The sequence below is a fragment of the Lytechinus pictus genome, chromosome 3, assembly GCF_037042905.1.
Source record: "Lytechinus pictus isolate F3 Inbred chromosome 3, Lp3.0, whole genome shotgun sequence".
NCBI classification, from domain to species: Eukaryota; Metazoa; Echinodermata; class Echinoidea; order Temnopleuroida; family Toxopneustidae; genus Lytechinus; species Lytechinus pictus.
This window is the reverse complement of record NC_087247.1, coordinates 40,965,677-40,990,956: the sequence shown is the minus strand read 5'-3', so window position 1 is coordinate 40,990,956 and position 25,280 is coordinate 40,965,677. Positions and strand designations below refer to the sequence as shown.

The 25,280-nt window shown below is 35.0% G+C and overlaps 1 protein-coding gene across 1 annotated transcript in view; it reads left to right on the top strand.

Annotated features, from left to right (window-relative positions):
* Positions 1–20,582, top strand: part of LOC129255614 (tumor necrosis factor receptor superfamily member 1B-like) — a 29,809-nt gene extending 9,227 nt beyond the window's left edge. Inside the window, exons 3-8 of the mRNA XM_064095975.1 lie at positions 468–824; positions 4,609–4,722; positions 10,167–10,235; positions 15,521–15,711; positions 15,960–16,203; positions 18,698–20,582. Coding sequence (XP_063952045.1) covers positions 468–824; positions 4,609–4,722; positions 10,167–10,235; positions 15,521–15,711; positions 15,960–16,203; positions 18,698–18,705 — 983 coding nt within the window. The 3' untranslated portion in view covers positions 18,706–20,582. The remainder of the gene's footprint in view (positions 1–467; positions 825–4,608; positions 4,723–10,166; positions 10,236–15,520; positions 15,712–15,959; positions 16,204–18,697) is intronic.
* Positions 20,583–25,280: the final 4,698 nt, after the last annotated feature.

The following is a 25,280-nucleotide window of genomic DNA, read 5'->3' as shown; positions in this document are numbered from 1 at the left end:
ATTATCAAATTAATGTTTTTTTTTTTTTTTTTTTTTTTTTTTTTTTGGGGGGGGGGGGGACTTATTCATCTTAATCAACTTAATCATCTTTTGAAAGTCAGCACTGCCATTAAACTGAATTGTATAATGCAGGCGATACTGCCAGAGGCATTCCTTTCATTTTCAGTATACCTTTTTTATTCAAAATCTTTGAAGCAACATTTCCCCCCTACTCATACACACACAAAAATGTTGTTAATGTAATATCAACAATCAACATTGTTTTGGCATAAAATACTGAAAGAAGCATATGAAAAAGAAATGTGTGACCCATAGACAATGTATATATCGAGGAAAGAGGGTTTAGGTACATGTATCATGAATACAACATTTGTTATATATCTGATTTGTGGCTTTATAACATTTTGTCTTCAATCATGTTTGATAGCCACCAAAATAATATCTTATTTTGTAAACCTTATTTGCAGGAGTCAATTATTCTGATACAAATGATCAAGAAAGCAAATGCTCTAGATGTCTGGAGTGCCGTATTGACAAGGAAGTAGAGGTTGAACCATGCACAACTGAATCTAATACAGTATGCATCTGTAAAGAGGGGGAGTATTACTACAATAATGGACTTGATTCCTGCTATAAGTGCACAGATTGTGGAGAGGATGAAGAGGAGACAAGTCCATGCACTCCTACTGAAAACAGAGAGTGTGGACCTAGGAGAAGTCCTCCTGTTACCTCACCCTCTCCCGTCCCCTCACCATCTTCTGTCCGTCCAGTTTCCCCAATAGGCAACAAGACAACACCAACTGTCAACACCAGCCCAAAGACAAGTAAGTTTTCAGCTCCAGTCAGATGTATTTTTGTGTGTAATATAGCTCAATATCATTAGACGTCATGTGTAATTGTTGTCTTCTAGATTACACTGGACTATAAAGTGATTGTTTGTGGTTAAGTCCTGAGAGGCACCATTGTTCTTTGGCAAGACATCATTCTGCATTTTTTCACTCTACACCTATATGACAAATAAGAGAAAGTTCCAAGAGACAAAATTCTACCAGAGCCCAAGTAATATTTTGGTTTGTTTTGCTTCTCTATACAGTGCGTCCCAAAAAAACTATACACTTTTGAAATGGCTGCCAAATAAAAAATGTAGAACTTTGGGGGAAATAACTTATAGATATGGAAAGCCAATAAAGTCAACTTTCAATTGACACCAAAAAGTTGGAAGATTATTTATGCTTGAGCGAGCACTGCCCACTGAAGCAAAGGGTATGAAAATTAGGGTAGGACGGAATTAGCCTTCCAATTTCTTTCAGGTTTTTTGTTTGGTACTTGCAAAGTTGAGGGTTCTTCGGTGAATTAAAGATCAGTTGTGATAGTTTGTTGTTTGTGAAAATTTAATGCGTTTATTACATTGAAATTTAATGCATGAGTGATCGTGAATTGCAATTTTTAGTGCAGCATTTTGTCTTTATCATGTGGATCTCAACAATGTGTTTATGAAAGTCAGGAGAAGAGGGGGTAATATGACTTAGGTAGGTGAAGTACGTTGATGGGATAAAGGTCAACAGAACATTTAGCAACCCCTCCCTCCATCTCAACCCCCCCACCCCCGCTTCTTTCCTCCTCAGACACTAAATTTGGTTAGGCTGGGCAGGAATTAGCCTTACAGTTTTTTTGAGTGGTTAGTCCTTTGGAACTTGCTAAGCTAAATTAATGAGTGAGATAAGTTTTGGTTTTGGCAAATTTCATGAGTTACTAAATTGAAATTTAATGCATGAGTGAACAGGAATTGAAATTTTAGTGTAGCATATTCATCTTGTGGACCTCAGAAGTGTGTTCGTGAGAGTCAGAGTAATGTGATGGTACCTGTTACAAGCAAGAGGTTGGGATATGCTAAGACTTGGTTAACAGGGCATTCCTCTTCTTTTTGTCCTTTTACAAATTAAAAGTCATAATTATGTACCCTCCCCTCTCCACCTCCATTTCCCAGCCCCCCTCTCTGTCTCACTTCCTGGATTGTAGCCTATTCAAAACTTAGCTGCCAAGTGATCGGTGGCTGATGGTCACTTTTTTATTGAATTATTACCAAGAAATTTAATGATTATGATGATTAATGAAATAATTTATTGAAAAAAAGAACTGAATGTTTGATTGATCACATTGCACATTGAATGAGTTGATTTACTGATAAATTGTTGATGAAATGATTGATAGGAAAAAGTTGATGCCCCAATTCAGAATTAATCATTAAATCAACATTCCGCTCTGGACTTCACGCGTGCATGACAATAGCCATCAGTCTCTCAACATGAGGGGAGGGCGGGAAAGAGGGAGGGGGCGGGGGCTGAATGTTCTGTTGACCCTTATTCCATCAACCTACTTCTCCCACTTAAGTCCTATCTCACCCCCTATTCTCCCGACTCCCATGAACACACTGCTGAGATAAAGTTGAAATGCTGCCCAAAAAGAGATCCAAATGATAAAGTTGAAATGCTGCCCCAAAAGTGTAATTTGTGTTCACTCATGCATTAAAGTTCAATTTAATAATTTATAGAATATGCATAAGCAACCAAAACTGGTTACGGTTGATCATTAATTTATCACAACGCCCTTAACTTTGCAAGTTCGAAAGGATTTGCCTCTTAAAAACTGACATAAATTGGAAGGCTAATTCCAGCCCACCCTAATGTTCATACCCTTTGTTTCAGTGGGCAGTGCTCGCTCAAGCATAAACAGTTTTCCAACTTTTTGGTGTCATTTGAAAGTTGACTTTATTGGCTTTCCATATATGTAAATTTTTTCTCCCAAAATGCTATATTTTTTATTTGGCAGCCATTTCAAAAGTGTATAGTTTTTTTGGGACGCACTGTATAGTCAAAGAAAAATATGATAATTTCTTGTATAATCTGGAAGTACAGAAAACAGAAATCTGGTATTATGACAATGAAAATGGATGCATGTTCTGAAAGAGCATATAATTCAGAATTGAATGAACAAATTCAATTCATGTACATGACTGCAAAATGATATCATCAAATTAAAAAAAAAGAGGTATAAAATGGATAATATTCAAACCTCTTCATATACCATATATTTCTTGTATCAGATGCACCATTTTCTCTTCTATAGAAATTTTAACAGTGAAGCCTTATACAAAGAAACACCACTTTTTCTTAATATGGTTTGAGCTTTTTAAGTTTGCCAATGTAACTGGCTATGTGGAAATGTTAATTCCTTTCTGCCAATTCTGTTTTCTGTACACAAAAACGTTCAGATTTTGGGGGTGCGGTTTATTCGCAGCCACATTTTTTCCTCATAAAAGGCAGTATTAATGTACATCTCGCCCTCTTCAATACAGAAGATAAATTAGACTGGTTCCTGTGCTCATTTACAGAACACTTTAAAAATAAATATTATTAAGGTATAATTAATAAAACCCTTAAAGGGATGGTCCCTTAAATACATAGAATAGAATTCACTGAGCAAAATGCCGAAAATTTCATCAAAATCGGATAACAAATAATAAAGTTATTGAAGTTTAAAGTTTAGCAATATTTGGTGAAAACAGTCGTCATGAATATTCATTAGGTGGGGTGATGATGTCACATATCTCCACTTTCCGTTTTCATGTTATTACATAAAATCATAATTTGTTCATTATTTCATACTTGTGTGAATAATATGTCTCCATTATAATGAAATAAGTTGCAGCAATAAATATCTAATGCACTAAATCAGTTGTCATTCCAATTTTTCTACTTCTTGGAGGAAAAAATTTGAATAAACCTCATTTCATATAATAAAATACAAAAGAACAAGTGACATCAGCCCACCTAATGAATATTCATGACGACTGTTTTCCCCAAATGATGCTTAACTTTAAAATTCTATAACTTTGTTATTTGTTATCCGATTTTGACGAAATTTTTGTCATTTTGCTCAGTGAATTCTACTCTATTTATAAAGCTATAAATACTTTCAGCCCGGACCATCCCTTTAAGATCTTTGCAGCATAGGAAATACATGAATGTGATAAGCGATTTTGCCCTTATGGCAGCCTAAATTGCCCAAAGATCTTCCAAACACAATATTCAACTAATATTTATAGAAAATCAGTATTCTACATACAGCAGATTTGCCTTTAATGCATGTAGCCTTAAAGTGAAAGAAATAACATAAAATATAGCCATCATCCCTAAAAGAAAGAAAAAATAACCATAAAAAAATAGAAATTATTTCCTGCCCTGGATCTTAGGCATCACTGAAAAGGAATACAGTTTAATATAAGAAGTTGAAACTATTACCAGCCTTTCTCATTTAACAATGTTTGCAAAAGTCTTTATCGAGAGGACAGAAAAGGATGCTCTAAGGCCCAGTCCCAGTGGCTGATGGACGCAAAAACAAACGAACAGTATGCAATAGCGTTTTTCTAATGGATGGCAAGATTTTTAAAATGTTTTTCACCCTCTTTGCTTCTGTAAGTGCACTGGACGAGGCCTTTAGATTTAATATGGATTGAGCTTTTTGTGATGTGAGGTAAAACTTGTCATGAGTAAAAAAATAGCATGATGATTTTATGGGATTGCCTTATTTTACTTTATTTCTATGCAGTTGATACTGGAAAGTCAACAGAGCTGCAACCAGGTGGGAATTCTTTACCTAAAGGAACGATCGTTCTTATTGTCTGTGGGATAATACTTATCATTGTAGTCATTGTAACCATAGGTAAGATAATTCGTAATTAGAGAGTGGTAGCTAAAAGAAGTGCTGAAAATGACACATTTTATCAATTAAATAATTATTTTGTATTGGATGGCTCAGAATGGAATACCAGAAATCTTTCAAGAGTTTGGGCAAATTCCATGAATCACAGATGACTGGAATATTGACCATAACGAGTGGAATATTCTGGTATTCCATGAAATAAAGTCATCCAATATAATTATTATTATCTATCCCCCCCCAAAAAAAAAAAAAAAAATTCATGTCACTTACCACATGGCTTCATCATTTCGTAATATCAAATTTTATTATTGAAAATTCGACCTACATTTAGCTCATTATGATGTCATTGAGAATCATTGTGCTCTATGCTGCGCATTGTAGTGCATTCATTGTACTTGTTGTATGTTTCACACATTTGACTGTTGAACACGGTCTCATCATAGAGCTATTACAGAAGGAGAACCATCTTCCAATTCCTCTGTTAATCCTTTGTTATCGCTTCCTTCGGGCGAAGGAACGATATCTAACATCAATCGGCGAGCGGCCAGGCGAAAGTTAGAGCCCGCTTACATAACGCGATAAGCCCGCTGGTAAAATCTGAGGTCAGAGATTTTTTGAAGGTCCCTGCGAGGCACCGCCGTAAACAACGTTCTCCCACATAACTTCTCTTCGAGCTCAGTTTTATTTCAAAATCGAAACACGACTTGCTATTCTTCCAACATCCATATATCTTTGTACGGATTCCTGATGTACGTCTTTTATGTATAGTTGAACTTCTGAGATGATCCCCTTTGCATACATACCAAATATGTCACAATCTCATTCGACTCAACAAAATTACAAACGGAGAAAGTTGGAGATTGGTCATTTTAGGTATGTCTTTCTTCCGTAGTTAAATCTTTCCCTGTACGTTCCCGTTTTAGAAATTATAATGAGGGGAAAAAGCATACTTTGAGCTTAATTTTGATGCAAAGATCATTTGTGTAGTTATAATTGCCTTGATAATATAACAACGAATATGCGGGGCATTTCTACGTCGATTGATGCATCGTCGAGTATCTTCCGGTGCCCCATGTACTCCTATTTGTGTAATTTGAAGGTGAGTGTGATGCTTGAGCTCCGAGCTCGCACGCTCAGCTCATTCACACAGTACAGGCCTCAGCTCCGGGCCGTTTCGGAAAAATACTAGAATTGACGTACTTGAAGAGATAGATCTAGACCTAACTTTTATGATTTCGTTGATTATGATCTGTAAATTTTATTTATATTAATATTACCCATTGGGTCCGAATGACGGCGTTTTAAATTGCATTCGATCAACTTTCCCAATCAGATTTAGGGCTGATTTACGGGCCGCATGCGCCTGTAAGTGTGAAAGTGCCGTGATGGACCACCCTGCTGTGAGGAAATTAGCGGTGCCGCGCATGGGGCAAAGCGTTCGAGAGAGTCAGTCCTCCTTCTGTAATAGCTCTATGGTCTCATATTCAACAGCAAGTTTTGTACAGGAGCCTATGGGGTATTCATCAGATTTTGGTCCCTTTTAGAGATACGCTCTAGTATTGAACAGACATTTGATGCAGACCAAAATATGTGTTTTGAATGCATCGCTAAAACACTCTATACCATAATAACACCTGATAATCCCAACAAATTTGAAAGAGGTATTGAATTTTTAAGTAGTGTTGCATACCCTAATGATATTTACTTAAAATTAGTAGCAGTCTATCATCCAGCCTTTTTCTTGGACTAGTTTGACTTTTAACCCCAAGCAGACCGGGCTTCAGTGGCATTGTTATACAGTTGAAACAGGGGGTATAGATTCCTCACATCCCAGACCCTTCTCTCAAGATTTTGGCAATGGACAATGCAGTTGAGGTGAAAGAGTCTTATGTATATTTTTGTAATACTGGTAATGCAGATGGAATAGCTTGTAAAGACTTACAGGAGGATAAAACCCTTGGATCAAGTTAAATTGTGTGAGAGCAGAAAAGTCAAAGAATATGATACAAAACTTTGAATAAAATTAGACAAGCAATAAGAAAGTTATGAGCATTTGAATGTCAAGATCACTAAATGCTATGGTGATCCTCTCACTGGCCTGATCTGTAATGTCACACTTGTCTACTCTTTCCTTAAAGGAGAATGAAACCCTTGAAACCAGCTGAATCCATATCAAAGAGAAAAATCAAAGAAACACATTGTTGAAAGTTTGAGGAAGATTGAATGAATAATAAGAAAGTTATGAGCATTTGAATATTGAGATCACTAATGCCATGTGATCCTCCCATTGGCAATGCGACCAAGATCTGTGATGTCACACACGTACAACTCCCTCATTACTTTAGTACTTATTTCACTTATATTCTCACTTTTATAGAGTCTATCACAAGGTGAGGTGTTCTCTTTATGAGAGGACAAGTACAGAGGTTTCACAACATTATATCATTGATGAATTGTTTGTCATATGATTAGATTGAGCAAAAAGAGATGTTTTGGGGTATATTTTCAGTGTCCAAAAGGGGAGAGTTGTTCATCTGTGACATCATAGATCTTGGTCGCATTGCCAATGGCCAAAAGTGAACACTTGATCTTGCGATAAATTTTAAATATGTACAAAAGTGATGGGACAGTTGTTTGTGTGTGACATCACTGATCTTGATTGCATTTTCAATATAAAGGGGACCTAGCAACAAAGCATTTATAGTGATTTCAATATTCAAATGCTTAAACTATCTTATTATTCATTCAATCTTCCTCAAAGTTTTATTGGTCTGTTTGATTTTTTCTCTTTTATTTGAATTCAACTGGTTTCAAAAGTTTCTTAATAATAATTCAAGATGGCAGAACAATGGATATTTGGTTAAAAGTGACCCACAAAAAGCATGATAAGTTGTAGGATATATATATTTTTTTAATAACAGGGATTTGGGTACCAGTTAACAAATTCTGAAAATGACTCTTGTGACTGCCTTTTTTTCTTGTGTGGCTTGACAGATATATTTCATTTTTACACAGAGGTTAGTCAATAATGTAGAAACACTACTACCAAATTATTTTGCTCAACTTTTGCTAAAAAGTTACACCAGTTTGGTTCCCATGGAACTTAATAATCTGTTATAAAATCATAATAATTGAACATTATTTAGTTCCAAACCTTAATGCTATTGAACTAAGGGAGTAGAATAGCATGTCATACATGTACATGTCTCTCTAGCTCGTCACGTAGTAGTATGAATAATCTGTCTTTACAACCATCATATTTTGTGCACGATTGTCAATGGGGGAGGATGTGCTTGTAATTTTGGACTGGCAAGTCAGATAATGATAGACTAGTGTAAAGATTGAAGAGGCATGTTAGACCAGTCGGTAGAGCTATGGTCATGCACTGGCTTCGATTACCATTTTGAACATAAGTGCCAATTAGTTAGGCATTTATTATCATTACTAGGTTCCTCAGATTGGACCTTAAAGCGCTGGTCCTCTGCAGTCAACTGCAGTGAAAAAGCTTATAGACAATGATGATGTCCGTTTATGGGAAACCTTGTAAATGTCACAGAACGTAGACAAGAATTTTGAGATATTTGACACTCATCCTAATACATACATGTAATTTGAATTTTTTAATGAAATTTTAATAGCAATACTATAAAAAAAAGGTCAAAATAGAAAGAATAGCATCATAACACAGGGATAGGAATAACTTTACCAGAACCTCATCTTAGCTGTTGGATTCCTGTGTGCTAGCATGATAAACTCAGGCCTACTTCTTGAATTTATTACTAAGGCCCATTTATTTTAATAGTTATAAGCTCCCAATTTCTCATGTTTTATATTTCGTGGCCCACTGGTAAACTACCAATTCTACCAGTCACCAGTGTAATTTCTTCCAGGCTCGTGGACCGCTGACATAAAGAAAAAAAAATGCAGTGAAAATATCAACCACTTTAAGATCTATATTTCTTTTAATATCTAGATTTATAAATCAGAACTTTCACATGATAATAATCAACCAAATATAGCTACATGTATGTACTACCAAGCAGGATTTCTCAATTTTCTTGCTTGTAATTGTATTACAATCCTTGTGTATGGCTGCATCCATTTGGTTCTGTTTGTGACTTTTGTTTTTAATACTTCGTGCTAAGTCTACAGTGAAGTAAAAAAGATTTGCAAACAAACAAAACTATATGGCTGGTCCATGTAGCAGGATTATAACGTTACAGGCCGATAAATTCAAGCAAGATTAGAGAAATCCTTCTTGGTAGTATCATTTTCATACCCGGGGGGGGGGGGGGGGAGCCACTTACATTGACGAGTGGGTACCATGCGCGACCAAAAAACATGTAAAGAGGATGTCTTTTTCAAGATAGGGCACGTTACGTATGTAACATGATAAGGGTGTCAAAAATGTCAACATAACTTTAATAGAAAGTATATAGTTCTACTTCATGAAACTTGGCCATAAGAGTAATGAAGTATTACTAGATATCCTACCCGAGTTTCAGGTCACATAACCAAGGTCAAAGGTCATTTAGGGTCAATGTACAAGTTTGGGGTATTTGTTGCATTACTATCATACCATTGAAAGTTTATGGATCTGGTTCATAAAACTTGGACATAAGAGTTATCAAGTATTACTGAACATCCTGTGTAAGTTTCAGGTCACATGACCAAGGTCAAAGGTTATTTATGGTCAATGAACTATGGCCAAGTTTGGGGTATTTGTTGAATTACCATCATAACTCTGAAAGTGTATGGATCTAATTCATAAAGCTTTGACATGAGAATAATCAAGTATTTGGCCAATGAATGTACAAGCAGTATTGTATCATTATATGAATGATGTTTTTTGTGAATGATTATTTTATAGTAGTTTTCAAAGTCAGCCTGCTGCTATATTGAATCGTGCAATGCAGGCAAGACTGTCCGAGGCACTCCACTTGTTTCCCAATTTCGTTTTTTTTATGCATGTATACAAAGATACTACAAGGAGAAGATCGGACACTCCAGCGATTTTTTTGAAAAGCTTGATTAATGCTCATGTGGTAGGGCGCCCACTAGTGTTGAGTAAATAAACCTTCGCACATCGGCTCGCGACTGTGTGAAACATATGGGGAAAATGAGAGAAGGGATTTGGGAGAGGGCACAGGGGCAACGCATGTAGATAATTCCACCTTTTATTACCCAGAAACCTCTCAAATAAATTCATCTCTAATTCAACCATTTCTCTCATGTTTTGTACACATCCATATCGCGATACGCAGAGGTAAAAAAACGCTGTAGGGAGTTCTTCCCAAGCGTTTCACTGCACGCTTTATGTACTGTCCGATCTTCCCCTTGTAGTATCTTTGATGTGTATGATACAAAAGAAATTTGTTAAAAAAAACATCTTTGAATTGACTTTTTTATCTTGTAAAAAAATAATTCTGCACATTCCTTTTCAGTTGTATGTATGAGACGGGACAGAGAGGGTGCATGTTCACTCAATTGTAACTGGCATATACGCAAAACTAGTAAGTATACCTCTTTATTTTCAAAGTGTTTTTTTTTCTAGAAAAATACTCTAAGAGGGCATGTCCACCTTATAAAAAAAAAAGATTTAGATGAAAAGAGAAAAATCAAACAAATATAACAGTGATTTCTTATTCAAAATGGGATGTGAAATAAGATAGTTATAAAACTTTAAAGTGTTGCTTATTTTTCACAAACAGTTACATGTATGCCCTGTTCGGTATGCAAATGAAGGAACTGATCATGTTACCCACTCACAGACTCACTATTTATTTTGTATTTCATTTAATGAAATATGGATTATCTTAATATTTTCCTCTCTACAGTTTGAAGCAAGGTTTGGTTCCTCATTGCACATGTGACATTGCCATTATTGTAACCTATTGCAATTCAGTAAATATGCTTCCGAATTGTCAGATCTGCAAAATCGAAATATTCTTTATGTCATAAAAATGAATAATAAAGAAAGGGTGAGTGCTTGGCATTCTTGGCTCCCTCATTTACATATTACCAGTATTGTGATATTTTTTTTTTTTTTTTAAAAATAAGTGAAACTTTAAAGCCTGAATTCACAAAGGTGGTTTTTAAAACTGTTGAACCCATGGTTATGCAGATTTCCTGTATAAACTATGCTTATTTTACTGCATATATTGAAAAATTCCAATGCTGATACGCGTTTTGGTCACAGTGTGCCACATTGATGCCTGTTGCCATGGTTAAGTACGCTAATTTATTGATGAGTCCTCTGTTTGAAGAGTGGACCATTGATTTGAAACAGTGGACTCATTTATAATAAAATAGCATAGTACCACTGCAATAGGCATCAATTGGCGCAATGTGACAAAAGCGTGCATTGGACATTTTTTAAAGTGGGGTCATTCCATAAAGGTCGGACGTACATTCGGACACATTGAAGAGCTGTATCTCGTTTGATTTAATAGCAGTGTTTTATTTTTTTTCCAGTATATCATAACATGTGACCTAGGTTATCATTACACCATGACAGGACCAGGCTGCAATATGAAGTATAGAAAATATGGGCAAAAATGTGACGGGTCGGACATACATCAGACAAAAGCCAGTTCTTGCACTTTTAGAGTTCATGTCAAAATCTCTGTGATTTTTGTGATGCAGGTACTAAAATTCTAATATGAGGATGAATCTTTAAAGAAATGAAGCAAGAAATTGATAGGCATTGCCTTGTTTTAGTTACAGGCTGATCTATTTGGGGTCGGACGTACACTTTGAGGGGTCGGACGTACGTTGTGCAAAATATTTGCACACTGTACGTCCGACCCCCTTTGAAGATCAGTTAACACAAGACATAGAAATTCTAAACTGGAAATTTTTTTTGTATACATATTGTTTGGTTAGTTGTCTTTCACATAAGACAGAATTAACAAATGAATCTGATGCGGGTGAAGAGTTATGCTTGATTAAAGTTGACATGTATTCAGACAGTGTACGTTCGACCCCCATACTGATTTTTCTTACAGTCAAGCAAATTGCTCCTCGTAGCTATTACAAATGAGTCAGAGGGGTTAAATTGTTTCCATTTTTATATAAACATTTTTAGACCACATCAATAACAAAACAACACAACTATTCATACAATGCAGGATATTTTTTTCCGGTTAAACTTCAAGTAAAATGTGTCTTTTTTAATGGTTTGGAAAAGACATGACAAAGAATTTCTTCAACATTAAACAACTTCTCAAGTCCTGTTACAAACTTTGTTTAAACAAGGTGGGTTATGAACCATGAGTCTTCCCTGATATTGCAAGCAATAAAACATGCAATATGACCTTTTGACCCCTAGATGACCTTTGATCTCTCCATCCTCATGAACACATGTGGTTTCTCCCATTGATCGTTTTGTTCCAAGTTTGAGCAAAATGAATGCAGAAATACATCATTTGACGTTTTTACCCCTAGATGACATTTTACCTCTCCAAATATGTGGTACTTCCAACTGATAATTTGTTCCAAGTTTGAATACAATTGATGGACAAAACTACCGGTAGCGAAAGTTAACTTTTGACCCCTGAAAAGCTTGAACAATTGACCTTGAAAAGTTGAAACATGGACCTATAAGAAATGGACGATTAACGCGAGCATTCTTTTGATGCAATCATAGTCGCCGTCTCCTGATTATGTGCATATTAATGATAACATACAGGTGCTTTGACAATAGCGACTACCAAGGCGAATCTGATCTTCACAAAGGAATGTTTTGCTCTTTTTGCCGTTTGTTGGCTGATGTCTTGTAGCAGATTATACCTTTCAATTAAGATGTTTCAGATTTGGAACAGCAAATTGAGAAGCAGACGATTTTTGTGATATCAAATTTATTATTATCGATTTGCACGCTTCTGCACACTCATAATGACTTTTCTAACAACGAGAGGGGGACGACCCCTACAAGAAACCCACCATGTTTCTCTGGAATATTATGAAGAAATCTTTAAAATGTGATTATAAATTACAATCAATCAATTTCATTTCAGCCTCTATCTTGAAATATTCATACATTTTTCCAAATAAAAACCATGGAACTAAGGTAACCATTTGTAAACCAGAACTGCACATTAATTTCCGAGAATTCAGGTAATTTATTACCTTCTGCGCATACAATTTGTCTAATGTTAAATGTCTAATCACCGAAAGCTTCTGTAACTCATGGTTTAATTGACGGCGACCATGATGGTATCACAGGAGATAAATATGAAGAGAATGTTATTCACATGACAATGACAGTCAGATGTTAGTGAATTCATTAACTAACCGATGAATGTCCAGCTTTCATAGGTCCATGCTTGAAATAACAAAATGAGCAAAAGTGACCTTTTGACCCCTAAATAACCTTAGAAATTGCCATCTTCATCAACAAAAAATTTGTATTACCCACTGATTTTTGTGTTTCAAATTTGAAGAAAATTGACGCACAAAAAAAAAGAAATGACTGAAATTTAACTTTTGACCCCTAGAAAGTTTGATGCTGAAATAAAGGAATGAGAAAGTGACATTTTCACCCCTAGATAACTTGATCTCACCATCTTCATCAACAAACATTTGGTATTAACCACTAATCATTTGTTACAAGTCTGAACAATATTGATGCACAAAAATAAATTTAATTTAAACAAAAAATGACTGAATGGCCTTTTATCTTTTGACCTTTTGACCCCCGATGACCTTTGACCTCATCAACACACACATGGTATTAACCAATGATCATTTGTACCAAGTGTGAACAAGGTTGATGCAGAAATAAAGAAATGAGAACAAGTCAAAATTAAATGATAACCCTTCACATTTTCATAACTTACACCCCTACAGGCAAAAATAGAATAGTCTTGACACCCATGTATCATTATAGCAAATGGGTAGATCTATTTCCCATAGAGGTGCAATTGCTGTATCTGATATTGAGGGGAAGGGGAATTTCTTCCTTATATGGAACTTCTTTGTTTAAAATTTCTCATGTATTTGTATGTTTTTAATTTTAATTTTCTTTTTAATTTCCTGCAGGCTGTTATATTCAATCATAATTACCACTAAATTCATAAAGTTGAGTGAAATTTGAGATATAGGACGGCAGTTTCCATTGATTATGTACACAAAACACAAATAAATCATCATTTCTTGAAGATGATATCATCATATGAAAATCTATATATTGTCAAAAATTGGTGGTATTATTGTGAAATTGGTCTCAAAACTTGTGCAAGACTTCATAGAAAAAAATGATAAAACTATACAGCAATATCACCATGTGTTAAGGTATTATCATGCAAAATGTTAAAGATGGAAGGTGATTTCTTGCCCCCAGTATTTGTTGGGTAAAAAAAATACAAAAGAGGTCATTGTTAAACTACGTTGAAATTGAAATTTGTATTTAATTTTGAAAGAATGATATGAGTAAAAGATGTTATGAGATTTGAATTTTGCAAAAAAAAAACATCTAAGCAGTGCAAGATAACTTCATTAAAAAAAGCAAAGTGGTCGGACGTACAGGGGGTCGGACGTACAACTTTTTTGTACGTCCGACCCCCATTTAACTTGAAATCCCGGTCTAGTGTTGAGCTACCTTCTGGTGTATATATTAAACAAACCAAGCTTGCTTTGCATCTGACTTTGGGGAAACTTGTCTGCTTTTGTTTTTCTTGTAAGAAAAAAAGTGTATGTGAAAAGGGGTCAGACTTACATTTGAAAGTGCCTGCTTTTAATATATTTGGTTTAAAAAATATAAGAAAAATTGAAAAAACCTAACTTATTTTTTAGAAACCTGACATAATAACAACTTGGACAACATCCAACTTTGATCATTTCAAAGCTTATATAAGGTCTAAAATTTGTTGCAAACTTGACCTTTAAAATAAGTAAAATTATATTTTGTTTTTATGGTGACTTCAATGCCTTGCCAAAATGAAATGATACATTGTTTGAAATTATTTCTTTCAGATTCACACATTTCAGTGTCTTAGCTTTCAAGTGATACCTAATTTGTTCTGTTTGTAGGATTTTGAAATTTTGACCAAAAGGTTTATTATTTTATGGAATAGCCCAGTGTTGATAAATAAGCGTAATTTATACAGGAAATCTCCATATACCATAGGTTTAACTAATGGTTATAAAATCCACCTTTGTGAATTTGGGCCTAAGTGGCATAACTTTCTTAATTTACATCCAGTTTTGATTAATTTTTAGTGTTATGGCTCCTTTTCTTTTGATTTACTCTAATTCCTTTTTTTTTGTTTGGGTGAACTTTTAAAGTGTATTTGCCTTTTCTTGCCAAATTGTTTGAAAAATTCAAATGCTGCCTCAATCAAAATTCCTTAGAAAAGATAGGATAATTATTAATAGATATTTAATGGTTTCATCATGTTTAGTAGTCCTTTATAATGACTGTAGGTTATTCTTTCTTAAAAAGAGAAGAATATAGGGACCATTGTATTGTACATGTATGTATTGTATCTTGAGTGGGATTCAGAGTTCTGAAATGAACTCATTTCAGAAAGAATAAGATGATGTGTCAGCAAGAATGCATGTGCCATCATTTTGTTATCTTGTTCTTTAGCTATCTTCGGATAGGTTTGAAGCTGCTGAAAGGGAAGGTTTGGGAATGGCAAGGTGTAAATCCAGGTTAGAGAAAACTCATGATTTGTGTTACATGGAATAGTAATAATGTTACAAAATTAATTTCTCATGCTGATTGATCACCACCCTTAGACACAACTCTCCATTTTGAATTTTGAATTAATTTGTGTATTTATTCAACATATAGATCAAACAACTCCTCCAACAGTATACTCACCAAATGGGACAAATGGAATGAATGGACATGTTCCGATGCGTGCTAGTCCTAGTACATCTATCCATATGCAAGTTCCTTCTAATGGGGCTGCCCTTCCTTGCAATGGACACCAATCAGAAGAAGAAGAAGTAGAACATCAGCAGTCTGTAGAAGATGCTCTGGTAAAGTTGATTGTTTTAATATTCAGTGCAATTAATTTGACATTTTATCACAAGATGCATACAACTCCCTCATGACCCAATAGATAAAGTTTATCGATACAAGTCATGTAGAAACACTCAGTAATTTAGCTCAAAACATTTTTCTTCTTGAAAATTTGAATTTTATACATGTGGAAGTTGTCTTTATGTTATGTTAGGAGTTTTATGATGGATTGAGTGCTGACTTTTTAATTGATTTGGCTTGACAGGAGCTTTCAGCAGACCAGTTGAGGCGTGTTATCAGAGCACTAGACCAACCTGATAATGCGGACCGAAATGTTCACATGCTTGCTGGTCAATTCTTATCTGAGGAGACTAACGCTCTACTTTCAAGTGAAGTGTCAGCAACAGAAGTCTTAGAGGTTTGGGTCAACCGGGGGAAGACAAAAGGAGACTTGGTTCAAGCCCTTAGAGGAATGGGAAGAGATGACATTGCTGCAATATGCGAGGAAGGTATGTCAGTAAAATACTTTTCTCAGCTTAAAGGAAACCAAAACCCAATAAGAGAAGCAATTTAATTAGCAGGAGTAATACAAGAGGATTTAAAACAAGTTTCATCATAACCGGTTATGAAATAGGCAAGCTATGGACGTTTAAAAAGTCTTGTTGTACTTTCTGTGGGGATCCTCAAATTGGCAAACATGCTTCAAAATGGCTGATTTTGTGGACAACCCTCCATTTGTTTTGTACACAAATTTTCAGATTTTCCCCTTTATTTTACATTATTTCACATCATCTCCTCCTGACCTTGACATATGTGATGTAAATTATATTTTCCCATGACATATGTTATGCTCAGAATGAGGCTTGCCGACTGACTGCTTTAGTTCAACTTAATCTAGACTCATACTATTTGGTGTGTATGATAACTAGCATGGATCATAGGAAGCCTATTGATTTTGATGACAAAAGGTCAAGATCACAGTGACATGTTTTCATCTTACCCTTCTGAAGTCCTTGTTAATGCGATAACTTTAATTTAACTTAACCGAGGCTCATACAATTTGATGTGTATGATACTAGCATAGATCCTTGGAATTCTATTGATTTTGAGGTCAGAAGGTCAAAGGTGAAGTCGCCACCTTCCACTTTTCTTGCTTGAGCAATAACTACATTTTCCACGTAACAGGCGGGCGTATTATGTGCTTGCCTTAGCGACACCGTGTTAAATCATGATAAAGCTGAAGATCTAAGCTTTAACCCTCAAGCTCCCGGGGTATTTTGATTCTTGTCATTCCCGGGGGGGGGCCATTATGGCCCCCCCTTAAGATCTCGGCCGCCGATCGCGTGAGCGACGCAAAAATTTGCACGCTGGTAGTGTGTGATGTAATCTACAAGGCTGTATGGTAAAATTTTCCAAAATATTCAGATTTTATTTTATATGAATTAATTATGCTAATTTATGCATAAATCATACTTTTTGCTCTAATTCACTAAACAAAGCTCCTAGAATGCTAATTTTTGGTAAAAATATTCTTTGTAGCATTCTTAACAATCGCAATTTAAAAAAACTTCGGTTTGGAAATCAATTTCTTATGTATTTTATTGTTTTATGAATTTCTTATGTATTTCTTTGTTTTTTTACTTTTGGTTTTTTTATTGTTTTTTCAATGGAAATCGTTCCAGACTTAATTCTGATCATAAACAAGGCAAAATTAATTAAGTTTAATCAGTAAAAGTAGAAATAATGATACATTTATGAATTTTGGCTAAATACACTATTTGCATTGGATTTGTATATGAAATCACGTTTATGAGCAATTTTGGGTCTGACATGCACTTATATAATGTTGCGTAATGTCGTAACCGCGTACCCGGGCGTCACAAATTTGGTCTCAAAATTTGCGCGAGACTTGAAAGTAAAAAGTCAGTGAGCGGCGAGGTCAAAAAATTTCGCGCAGCAGATATATCGCGAAAATTGTCGAGGGGGGGGCCATTATGGCCCCCCCCCCGGGAGAATTAGGGTTAATATGATATAGGTTGTATAAGAAAAGGTGTGGAAATGGGTATGATCCACTTATTAATAGGCCAAGTACATTTTGCAGCTTAAAAACAAGAATACTGCACTCTGATTGGTCAAAGAGACCACACACCCACCAGAATTCCAAAGGCTTCCACTCCAGGGCCTATCCAAGGTCACACTTGCCATGTTGTAATCTCATCAAATTATCTTTGCATGTTGTGATATATTATACAGCCAATCAGAACTCTGGATATCATGCTACTCGAAAATTTAACAATTCTTGTCTTGTATCTTATTGTTAATTGCTGGATCCCGACCCATTTCAAAGGTGCCACATATCAAGAGTTACATTGTGAGAAAGTACAGAGAATGAGCTTTACAATGATATAGATATCATTTTGGCTAAAAAATTAAAATATTTGCACAATTTGCAAGAGAAAACAGAGGAAGAAAATTCAGTTTTGAGACATCTTTTCAGGCCTAAAATTCACCTATCAAATTATTTCATTCAAAATAAATGACCATTATAAAAGAGTAACATTTACTCTTACCAATGATGCAACAAAATTTGATTTCACTTGAAGATAAAGTGGTTAAATTCTTTGAGAAAGAAAGTCTCACAATTCACGAGATTCTGCAGGAAGGTGAATTCAGCCACGAGAGGGTTAGAATAGATCTTGCTTATTTGCACATTAGCATAGGGCTCTATAGTCTGGCTATTGTAGTAATTACGCAGGCTAACATGTGGTCATCATTCTGTCTATCAAAATACCCTAATGCTGCCCTTGTACCAATCTGTAGCTCGGTGCTCAGCAAGTTGAGAGGAAGAAGGTAATATGCAGGGCCACTGGGTTGAGCAGTTTCTTAATAACTGAAATGGCTACTTTGAGTAGATATTTGCCTTTTTTTTCATGTAGAAATGTGAATGCAAATTTATGTTAAAACAATCTGAAATAAGATACATCTCGTTTTTATTGCTTTCAGGCTCATGAGAAATGGCAGATCTCACAGATCCAATGATGGAGAGAAAACAAATATCACACAGACTTTACAAGGATTTGCAATGTGGAAGCTTAGAAACTTATTGTATATTTTTGAGGAGTATTGCAGTCCTATATTTTGTGTCAGGTGGCTGTTAATGACTCAAGGATCATGTATGGATCTGTGATTTTCAGAAGTGCTTCTGCTCCCATGTGGGAGTCAGCAAATATTTTCTCTCTTGAGAGGGGATTATACTTCAAGCAGCTGATGGAGCAAGTGGAACTTAATGCAGGATATGAAAGATAGCTGTGGCTGCCAGACTAAGGGCATTATACAAATAAAAGATGGACGATCACATATCAAAATGGATAAAGTGGTTCTATCCAACAAGAAGCTTATTTCTGGGACTGTGCCTTGGCCTTTAGAGTGATAATATAGAATTATTCAATATACAGTGCACCCCCCAAAAAATATACACTTTTGAAATGACTGCCAAATTAAAAATATATCGCTTTGGGGCAAAACACCTACATATCTGGAAGCCAATAAAGTCAACTTTCAAATGACACCAAAAAGTTGGAAAACTATTGATGCTTGAGTGAGCACTACCCACTTAAACAAAGGGTATGAAAATTAGGCTGGGCAGGAATTAGCCTTCCAATTTCTGTCAGTTTTTGAGAGGCAAATCCTTTGGAACTTGCAAAGTTAAGGGTGTTGTGATAAATTAATGATCAATTATAACCAGTTTTGGTTGTTCAAGCAAATTTCAAAAATTATTAAATTGAACTTTAATGCATGAGTGAACACAAATTGCACTTTTTGGGGGCAGCATTTTAACTTCATCATGTGGATCTCAGCAATGTGTTCATGGGAGTCGGGATTATAGGGGGTTAGATCTAGGACTTAGTGGGAGAAGTAGGTTAATGGAATAAGGGTCAACAGAACATTTATCTCCCTCCCACCCTCCCCTCCTGTTGAGAGACTGATTGCTATTAATGTACGCATGAATTCCATAGTAGAATGTTGATTTAATGATATATTCTGAAAATTGGGGCATCATCTTTTACCTACATGTATCAATCATTTAATCAACAATTTATCAATAAATCAACTCAATCAATGTGCAATGTGATCAATCAAACATTCATTTTTTTAAATAAATGATCATAATCAGTCAATTTCGTGGTAATCATTCAATAAAAAAACAAACTGACCATCAGCCACCGGTCACTTGGCAGTTAGGTTCTGAATAGACTACCATCCAGGAAGTGAGACAGATAGAGAGAGGGAGCCGGGGAGAGGGGGGGGGGTGTGCATATGACTTGTAATTTATAAAAGGACACTAAGAGGAATGCCCTTTTAATCAAGTTTTACCATATCTCGCCCTCTTGCTTGTAACAGGTACCATCACATTACTCTGAATCTCATGAACACACTGCTGAGGTCCACAAGACTAACTTACAATGCTACACTAAAATTACAATTCCTGTTCACTCATGCATTAAATTTCAATTTAGTAACTCATGAAATTTGCTCAAGAAACCAAAACTTACCTCACTCATTAATTCAGCATAACACTCTTAGCTTTGCAAGTAAAGGACTAACCTCTCAAAAAAACTGGAAGGCTAATTCCTGCCCAGCCTAGCCATGCTTAGTCTCTCAGAAGGAGAGAAGTGGGGGTGGGAGGAAGGGGGTAGAGATGGAGGGTAGGATGGCTAAATGTTCTGTTGTCCTTTATCCCATCAACCTACTTTACCTACTTGAGTCTAAAAATTGCAATTCATGATCACTCATGCATTAAATTTAATAACTCATGAAAGTTTCTCAAACAATAAACTGATCACAATTTATCATTAATTCATCACAAAACCCTCAACTTTGCAAGTTTAAAAAAAAATTACTAAAGAAATTGGAAGGCTAATTCCTGCCCAGCCTCATTTTCAATTGCAATTCATGATCACTCATGCATTAAATTTAATAACTCATGAAAGTTTCTCAAACAATAAACTGATCACAATTTATCATTAATTCATCACAAAACCCTCAACTTTGCAAGTTAAAAAAAAAATTACTAAAGAAATTGGAAGGCTAATTCCTGCCCAGCCTCATTTTCATACCCCTGGATTAAGTGGGCAGTGTTCACTCAAGCCTGAATAGATTTCCAACTTTTTGGTGTCATTTGAAATTTGACTTTATTGGCTTTCCACATATATATAAGTCTTTCCCCCCAAAGTGATATATTTTTATTTGGCAGCCATTTCAAAAGTGTATAGGTTTTGGGGGGACGCACTGTGCAATAACCCAGAGATACATAGACATTGATGGCGATTTATATTACTATGGAATTATAGTATGTTAGCTCTCATAAAGCATTTCTGAGTGACATTGTCATTTCACGAAAAGTTAGGAGAAGACTACAAATAAATACAGGTACTCTGAGAAGTGGCCTCTGGAGAATAAAGCCCATCAATCAGTCCCTTGCTTCTTGAAAACACCTTAAAAAACGTTTATGAAAATTTTAAACTGTTCATCTCATAAATACAAATAAGAACTTGCCAATGAGAGGATATAAATGTAGCTTTTTAGTGAATACATCATTAGCTATGTTGAAATGAGAAACATGTATTGGCTTATGATAGGTTAGAACATAGATAATTTTGCATAGTTATGTAGAGTTTCTTCCATAGGCAAGAATAATGTTTTATGTAAAACTCTTGAAGATTCATTGTATGTTTAGAGGAAGCAAAGTTTCATGTGTTACAGCTGAGCTATATTCTTCTGGGTAAGATTGTAAGTCATGATCCACAGACAGGTCAGAGCTCCTCGGGATACTGATATGAAGTTTGTATGGAGAAGTAAAATACTGCAGAGAAAGCATCTGTTGAAAAATATGAAGTGTCATCTTTCATGTGGAATTTAAAACCTAATGGGTGTTTACCTTGAAACTTAGCAACTTTCCATGCAGCAAATCTTTGCTCTCGCGAAAGTGGGAATATTATGTGATCTTTTACTTTCATTGACCAATATGTGGAATATCAACCACTGAAAGAGTAAACCGTCTAGGTCTACTGTGTTACAGACTGATTGGTTAATTTATGAACCAGATTTCATCCCTTCAGTAATTAGAGCATTTAACTTGAGGTCTTAAGCATGTATTTTTTTTAAGAGCAGAAGTAAAACTACAACCATTATGTTATGAATTATTCAGTACTTTGGAAAAAATTATGTAAAAAATGTGTACACAAGATGCTGCCAGACTTGTGTGTTTTCACTGTTTCACTTGGTGATGACTCCTACTCTGAAATATAAAACTGAAATTAATCAGGCAACCAACGTCTTCATTTTGCAGTAGTGAGCTTATCATTTAAGGATTATTGAAATGTGAATTACTCTCCGTTTGCTGTAATTACCATGATTGTGTGGTTTATTCTCCTTAACTGCCTTATCCCCTTAGTGAGGTAATCAAATATATTATTACAAGTGGATGGCATATTGCTCTGTCTCTTCATAAAGAAAGACATCATTTTGAGTAAAATTCTTGAAAAATATGACATCATTGCTCTTTGTGTATTGGAGCAAATGTACTAGTTATCCTTGACTTTCATCACTATAGCATGACCTCTTTGGCCAACTTGATATTCGGGATTAACAAAAGTCATAACTTATTGTTTGTCAAATTTTGACCTCTGTTTCTGATATTTTTTCTTTTAAATCATGTTTTCATTAGGTTTACTTTTCCTGTAAACCACTATTAAGAAGTCAAAATGTTTATTTTATCATTATTTTGATGCTTATTTGTCAGGTAGGCTTTTGGAAAGTGCAGTATTTGTCTTTATGAAATTTTTTATCAAATTGAAATTTTGAAATAATACTTTATATGTAAACTGGGTTTCAAAAGATACTTATCAAACTTCACAAGTGCACTACACAAATTCCACTCAGTCAAAATGAACAAAATTTTGACACAAGCTAGCTTCAATAATCTTTATTAAGCACATGTCAATAATTAAGAGATTGGTTTAAAAACAAAGAGGCTGTAGCCCCTCAAATCAATTGGTTCCGGAATCCAAAGTCACAAAATGGCAAAAAGAAAGACCAATGGAAATGAGATGGGATTAAACCAAATGGTCATTATTTGCTTGACTGCTATTAATTGAGTCTATTTAGGCATTATGCTTCTTTCACCTCAATTATTGACATGTGCTTAGTAAGATTACTGAAGCTAGCCTGTGTCAAAATTTTATTCTTTTTTACTGAGTGGAATTTGTGTAGTGCGCTTGTGAAGTTTGAGAAGTTTCTTTTGGACCCAGTTTATTGTTTAATTTTGTATTTGTTTTATATAAATTTGCATTTGAAATGACATATTGAAATGATAGTCTAGTGTATATATATTAGTTATCTGAGCTGACGTTTTGAAACTGATTATTATCTAATTTTTGAAGTGTTATACTTTCTAAAAGCTTGTATATCTTTATAATGCAACTCACTTTTCAGCATAATAGGCATTTCAGATTCAGATTCTTGCTCTCATAGACCGTATTGCATAATGAGTGTCTTATACTAAAATTCATATATTTCACACATTTATATCAAAAAGGAAGAGAAAATTAGAGACTTCTTTCCACTGTGAGTTTTTGTGACAATTCTCAGAGGAGGTACATGTATGAATGGGAAAATGTGACTAGAAAAGAATCGTAATGGATGTTTCCATGCTCTGATGAGACAGAATGATAACAATAAAGAGATTACTAGGGCGATTCCATACGTGTTGTACGGGACATTTTGACAACAATTTCTAGTTTCCTAGCCGAATGCCTGAGCAATAAAATATTAATTTTTTGTCAATGATAAAGCTATAGTGGGTAGTCATGTGAAAGACTAATATAACCAACACAAAAAAATTGATAATGGGTAAATTGTAGGTGAAAATGTTGTGTGTTGTACGGGACACAGAAATGTCCCGTACGACACGCTACATTTTAAGCTCTAATTCACCTATGGACAGCATATTTTTGTTGGTTGTCAGTTTTTTGCAAGTCTACCCAGTAGTACTTTAATATTACCACAAAGCAAATTGAAGTTCTTCGTTCGTTTGGACAGCAGGTTGAAAAATGTTGTGAAAATGGCTGGTTTTTCTAGCATGGAATCGCCCATTATCTCTCTCTCCCTTGTGGTCTAGAATCTTATAGGCCATTGGGGTAGAGGGGTTTAGTCCTGAGGGTTGTTCCTATAAAGGTCAGTGGGGTGAATGAGGCCAGAAAGTGGAAGGTTTTGAGAGATATGAGTATTCATAGCTGTGACATTATAGATTAGAGGACTTTACAAAAATGAAATGGCTTCTTTTTGTGGTATCTTGTTTAGCATGTCAGTTCAAATTCAATGCATGTTGGAGCAGCACTATCATTTCAGTGGTTGGCACTTGGTCAAACATTCTATAACTGAAAAAATTCATTGTGGAAGTCAATATACAATGAAGCTCCCCTAAAACCACCAGTTAAACAGTAATGAATTTAGATATTGCAAATTTTTACATTACCACATATAAATTGTGATCTAAATTCAGTGTCAAAATGATGTGCTATGGATGTCATGCTATTAATCCAGCTCTAGAAAATGGCTGTGAACAGCTTGTATTGAATATCTGATGATTTTTTTTCTTTTTAATTGAGAGGTGTCATCATTTTCTTATTTGTCTCCATTCAAAGCCATGATCAGAAGGCCAATTTATGATCATGCCATTATTATGGTAATTGTAAGATGGCTCAGCAGCCAATCAAATTGAAGTTCCCGTGATGGTTACCTTAATCATGAGTTTGTATGAAATGGATCCCCATCAGTGTATTTTGAGTGAAATAATTGAGATTTTGGGGGGTTCTCTCACCAGACATCACCAATTTCCATTTCTGTTAGTAACTTTTAATGCAATTTGAGTAAAATCCAGTCAAAAATCATGAATTGTTTTCCATTGATGATATATGGTAGATTAAATTATTTGATTCCAATTTACATACTGGGGTTAGGTATTCTAACATTTGTTGACAATTGTTTATGTTTTCTGTGTTTTTATTTCAGTTTTTTATACAACTATTTGACGACAAGTATCTGGGGAGACTAATCTTGCACTGTGAAAGGCTGCAAGGCTATTAAAGCTGGGTTAATGATATCCAAGTCCTTTAGAAGCATATTGACACATTATATTATAATATGATATGCCATATACAAGAACTGATCATGATTATTTTAATCTCAAATTTGTATGGAGGATATATATATTTTTTTTTCATGCAATGTAGCAGCCAGTGTTTGAAAGATTTATAGAAAAGAAGCAGGGGAAATAAAATGTAAAGCCCACTGCACACCTCACGATTGTTCAACGACCCAATTTTGAAAGAAACTGTAATTTGAACATTTTCTAATAATATAACATATAGAATTGTCTTATATGAGGTAAGGGTAATTATCAGAATAATAAAAATGTTAAAGTGATTGTTTCACTTTGTTCTTCTTTTTAAAATCTCATTTTGGTTCTTGGAAATGGATTAAATGTAAAATACCAGTCCATAAGTTTCAAAGTATTATATCTACA